Source organism: Apaloderma vittatum, unplaced genomic scaffold (genome assembly GCF_000703405.1).
Source record: "Apaloderma vittatum isolate BGI_N311 unplaced genomic scaffold, ASM70340v1 scaffold41631, whole genome shotgun sequence".
In the NCBI taxonomy this organism is placed as follows: Eukaryota; Metazoa; Chordata; class Aves; order Trogoniformes; family Trogonidae; genus Apaloderma; species Apaloderma vittatum.
In genome coordinates, this window is record NW_009700467.1 from 3,395 (window position 1) to 9,317 (window position 5,923).

General features: G+C 37.2%; 1 protein-coding gene across 1 annotated transcript in view; it reads left to right on the plus strand.

Annotated features, from left to right (window-relative positions):
• The window catches only part of LOC104280937 (bifunctional glutamate/proline--tRNA ligase-like), a 5,078-nt gene extending 2,742 nt beyond the window's left edge, over positions 1–2,336 (plus strand). Inside the window, exons 3-4 of the mRNA XM_009878750.1 lie at positions 1,624–1,688; positions 1,961–2,336. Coding sequence (XP_009877052.1) covers positions 1,624–1,688; positions 1,961–2,111 — 216 coding nt within the window. The 3' untranslated portion in view covers positions 2,112–2,336. The remainder of the gene's footprint in view (positions 1–1,623; positions 1,689–1,960) is intronic.
• Positions 2,337–5,923: the final 3,587 nt, after the last annotated feature.

Sequence of the window (5,923 nt, forward strand, 5' to 3'; positions counted from 1 at the left end):
GTGACGCTAATTCTGTACCTGTACATGCAAATAAATCATTATCCTTTAGTTTTGATGAAATGCTGAAGAACCCCCTTCTCCTCTGCTGATGGAGAGGGTAAGATGCTTGGTCTTCAATGTCAAACACTCATTGTTTCATACAGCTAGATTCTGGAGAAGGCCAAGAGAATTAAACCTTTTGTATTATGTTTAGAACTCTAATATAACCTAATTTATAATGTGATTAAATGTAGGAATGTGAACAAATGTTTTTACTCCCAAGTGGGATACTTGCACTATTCTGGCACTTTTGATTGTATATGTTTACTATAATTGGCGTATCTGAATGGAAAAAATGACGCATGTAATTTTATGACTCTTTCACTCTCTACCTGTATATGTTTTATGGAAAGAATTTTATAGTATGTATTCCGTAATTGCTTGAAATTGCACTATGTTAGTTCTCACTGCTGTTTCAGAAGAAAATTTTTAAGCCGAAGTACTTCTGCTGAATCCCTGTTGCTGTTTTCCCCCTACTATAATTGCAGCATAGACTATTAGGTCTTTAAAAATGTGGACAGCTTCTGTGTTCTTTTAAGTTAGATGCAAAGTTTAGCTGAAACGGAATAATTGCACAGGTATTTGTACAAAGTTTCATGTAACTAACAAAAGATTAATGCAAGAACAGTAGAGTGATAATAATTCCTTTTTTCAATAGCAAGACAGCGAAGCTATAAAATGAAGTCTAATAAAGGTATGTTCCAGTTCAAAGCCAATTGAGAATTTTGCACTAAGAATGTAAATTTGGTGAAAGAAGCCACAGACGAACAAACCCTATGCACAGTTGGAATACGATTAAAATCACTGTGGAGACTGAATTCAGCAGCTCTTCTTGTCCTTAGTTATTAGCATTAAAAGTATTGAGATGTGTTTAGGGAGTGTCTTTTTAACAGTAATACTACTTTTTAGTAGTAAACAGAATTTTCACTGTGAAAGCCAATTCAAAATTTAAAAAAGTGGTAAACATGGAATGCAAAACTTAGGAATAGAGATTTGCTACAATAGCTAAGAATAGTACTGAGAAGAGTCTATGAGATTATCTTTGCATCTTTGTCAATTTTCTTCAGTTAAGCTAACTGAAGGAAACAGCAGGAAAATACGGACCACTTCCCCAGGAGAAATGTGCTCTTAACAATTCTGATGTCATAAAATATGTAAATATGTGTTGTTCAGAAAATATGAAAACTCATAGTAATGAAATGGAAATGGAAACTTCATTAGGAAAGCACTGTCTTGCAGTATGTAAGCAAGTGTTTGTTCTGCGGTTTTAAAGTTTTAAACTTCTGAAAAACACAGTATTTCAAGAGAAAACTGTATTCATACTTTTTACAAAAGGAAGAAGAATAGTCAGCACCCTGACTTAAGCTCTGCTTTGAGTTTGTGTAAGTTTTCCTGTGCTGCACTGTGGAGTGATAACTGTGCTTATCTATTTCTCTGATTAGAGTTATTAAAATTTCATTGTAGCAATTGGAACTTTTCCCATTTTGACTCTATACGATCTTAAGGATTAGGAATCTTCCAGAGACAAGAATGATTATTTTAGATGCATAACTGTGGTCTTTTTTGTTTTCCTCTGCCTTTCAGATTGTACAAATCCCTTTTTGTGGGGAAATTGAGTGTGAGGATTGGATCAAGAAGACTACTGCCAGGTAAAATATAACTGAACTGGAGAGGATCTACCAAGATTGTAATCAAAATAATTTGAATATAAAACAGGAATGTAAGATGCCTGTAGATATAACACTGATTGACGGTCCTCACCTTTGACTCTTGCTGCTCTACATGATCCAATATATTTACTCCCTTAGTTCTGAAACTTCCAGAGTAATCAGTGTGCTTTTGAGATTTTACGTTTAACACACTTTATGGCACCTTGATTTGAAAAGAAAAGTATGTATTTATGAGTGTGCTTTTATTTCAGGGATCAAGATCTAGAGCCTGGCGCCCCCTCCATGGGAGCAAAAAGCCTCTGCATACCTTTTCAGCCTCTCTGTGAACTGCAGCGCGGGGCAAGATGTGTCTGCAGCAAAAACCCTGCCAAGTTTTACACCCTATTTGGCCGTAGTTACTAAATTACTAGTGAAAGTACCTTCTCCTTTATCTGTGAATTGAACTTTTTTTAATAAGACTGAAATAGCCCCCAAACTTTAATCATCAGTTTTGTGACTTTTTAAATGATTCCAAAAAAAACAAAGCCATAGTCTATAACCCCCCTCAGTTGTCAGTCTTAGGCTAGCAGTAATTCACAGACTTTTCTGTAAACATCTCTAATAATAAACACGTATTGTGAGCTGTAATACGTTTTGGCTGGTTTTGTTCTGTGTTGCTCGACGGGGAAGGTGTCCTTTGCTCATGTCTTTCTTTTTTTTTTTCCTTTTTGATGCATGTGTTTTCATGTATGTTGAGAAAATGCCTGAAAGATTGCCACACTCTGCAGTATAGTTTAGTGTGCGGACAATCTTTATAGATAAAACATTGCTTTTAATTTCCCCTTTGCATTTTTCAGTCGTCAGAATGCAGACTTGCTGCTAACTTTGTAGGCATGGTGAGTGCCGCTCTTTTTGAGGACTCCCTCTGGAGCCAGGTGTTTCAAGGAATATTTTCATCCCTTCAAAAAACAAGTTTGAAAGGCTCTCTTAAATTAAAGGCCACATTGTTGGCAAGACGCAGGTGAATGCCAGTACTTGCGGGTACTTTGCAAAGCCCTGTTTCTCTTATCTTATAAACTGGCATTTACAGCTGTCTCACAGTGATACTGCGATGAGTCATGCAAAAGCAATCCAAAGAGAGGTATTTTCAGTGCTGAAGACTTGTATCTGTAGCATGTTTCATAAAACCCTTTTGGTTTTCCCTGCACTTACTATGTGCAGAGAAGGATGGATGTTGCAGAGTTAAAAAATTATTTAAAAAATAAAATTACTTCCACTCTGAGCATATGATTGGCTTAAAAGAAGAAAAAAAAAGATATAGCCCTGGCACAAAATAACTTTTAGATGTCACATGCTTATTTTGTTACATTTTACTCGTGTGTATTTGAAGGCTGTCTACACTTTCCCTGAAAAGAGTTGAGTGAAAACTTGACAATTAAAAAGTTAGATCAGTAAGGTTCTTCCTGAACTCTTTCTGGGGCGATACCACATGACTGCCTATTTGCAAAAGCCTATTTTTATGCAGCATCAATAGTCTAAAGTATCCAGGAGGCTCACAGTGCTGTTCCCAGATCTTCACACTTCTCTGCTTTTCAAAAGCATGCAAAATGTTTGCATTTGTCCAGGTTCTCGTGGTCAGTCACCCTTGTCAAAGTGTTGAATATTAAATTTGATCCAGTGGTCTCTCTGGTTTAGGAACATGCACCTTATGATAATAACCCAGCTTTTCACAGAAAAGTGCAAAAATTATTAAATGTTTCAGATCGGCTTGCTCAGCGCTTGAGCACTCTGCAGTATTCCTTGGATGATGGTTGGTCCTGAGGGATTTGCTTCAGTTGCATCTCAAAAATCATCTCTATTGCATTTATCTGTCTAGATATTTTCTCCCTCTATAGACAGTCTCGGGTAGTAATGGAGCAAAGGATTCAGGGAGTGATGTATCGGTGCATTCGTTTTCAGTTGACATACCAGAAGAGTGCCCCCGAGGTCTTTCTGTCCCAGTGCGCTGCCTCTCATGCTGACTGGAATCACATTTTGAGAAGGAGCGTAAATGGTGATGTTTTGCCAGCTGCTAATGATGTGTAATTAAGCCTGGTTTCCAGAAATCCTGCAACGCTCTCATGCTGCGGGAAGGAGAGACGCAGCAGCCAGCAGCTTTGATGTCCTTGGGTATAAGAGATGGGAATGCACCAAAATTTGTTGACAGAGCACACCAGATTAATAGGAATGGATGAGCACTTTCAGCTCCCATCGAAACGCTCTACAACACCAGCAGTTGAAAAACGAGATATGGGAGATGTTCATATTGCAGAACAAAGAAAATGCAAAACTAAATGCAGTCTCTAACATTTCTGCAACCTTATCAGTATGAACAAACAGCCAACCTTCAGCCAGCTGACTGGCTCAAATTCATGTGTAAACATGTTGATGACGCTGTTCCTAGAAATGAGTTGCTCTCAACCCACAAATGGGTTTGTTTGAAGCCAGAGATTTCACAGGAGGCTAGCCTTTTTATTTTTAGTCTTTATTTTTCTTTTTTTCTTCTTTTTTTCCTTCTTTTTCCTTCTTTTTTCTTCTTTTTTTCTTTTTTCCTTTTTTCCTTTTTTCCTTTTTTCTTTTTTTTTCTTTCTTCTTTTTTTCCCTTTTTTATTTTTTTTCTTCTCTTTTTTTCTTTTTTTTTTTTTTTTTTTTTTTTCTTTCTTTCATTCTTCTCAGCATGTTTCTTCCTCATCATAAGTAGGGCTTGGTGTCTGGAAGTGTCTAGAATTTGGATGAGTCACCTGCAGATTTCTCTGTGGTTATCTTCCACAGAGAGGCTAATATCTGCCTCTGAGAGACATGTCTGCGTGAACTATCTTTTTGCCAGAAGCACAATCTGAACTCTGTGAAACCGTTACAGAAACATTCATATTGTTAATTACACAATTTTGAGGCTGTTTTTAAGTAGATTGCATCAGTTAGAAAATAGGTATGTGAATTAGAATAGTACACTACAGTTGATTAAATGACACTACTCCAAATCAATTTGTTCCTTAGTTCTTGTAGTTGTATACTGATAAATTTGAGTTAAATAGCATAGTAGGGTGGGATGTAGGGGAACTGCCTTAACGTAGTGCTGCTCCTTATTGCCAAAACAGAGCACACTTAAGCATTTTAGCTCTCCTGCAAAGGCAATGCTTCATGTAGCTCGAGCTCTTCTTTCGGTAATCAAAACCTTGTGTAAGGCAGGACTTTGGAGAGCTCTGAAGTTTGACCTTGGTCTGTTCTCATTGAAAGGACAACTCTTGGAAAAAAAAATTTTCACTTTTCATGCTCTGTAGTTCAGATAATAAAATACTTAAGTAGATGAATGTTACTTTAATACAAGAAGGAAGAAAACACCATAGAAATAGATGGAATAGAAGCGGTAACACAGGTGCGACATGATGAAGAAGAGCAAGTACCAATTTTGATGTTGTAATTTATTCTATTAATTCACCACCTTACCAGGTTTAGTGGTAGTCTTAAAATGGTGGAAGGGCTCCAGAGTTGCAGGGCAGTGTATAGGTAGAGGAATGACTACATTTTTTAGCTTTTAACATGTTAAAAATCTATTGGCAGGCAAGGCTTCTAACAAACTGGACTTTAGACATAAATATTTTGGCTGTTGAAAACCCGTGAGCAAAAAAAAGAAAAAAAAATGCAAATTGAGAGTGGGCATTTGAGTTTTTAACCTGAAGTTAATTCACCTTGGGGAGTCTAAGGTCAGCAGGGATAATTGGTCGGCTCGGGTTATCAGTATTATTATCTTATCTCCCTGTGGCTGCTTTGCATGTAATTTCCTTCCTTTTTGCCGTGAAACTATCTGTGTGCATATATGTACACAGATGAGCATTTCAAACAAAAACTAGATCATAAACTTTTCAAGGAAGGTACCTGCTCTTATCATCTGTGTTGTCCAGTGTGTGATTAGCAGCTAGATTTCCTTCACTGCAGTTTGTGAGTGTGCATAAACCTTGTGTACACTCAAGAGCTCAACAGGTACTACAGCGAGTAACAAAAAAAAGTTACTGCTTCAGGTTCTTATTCCATTCCAGAAATGGCAGCAAGTACAAGCCAGGACTTCTGCAGCTCTTATTTCCCCTTTAACTTCTGGTTGTGCTTTCCCCAAATCTGACTCTTCCCTGCAATGATATGATGATTACTTTGGGATTTTGAGATAGGCAAGGTTTTCTAATTGAGAAATAAATACTCTG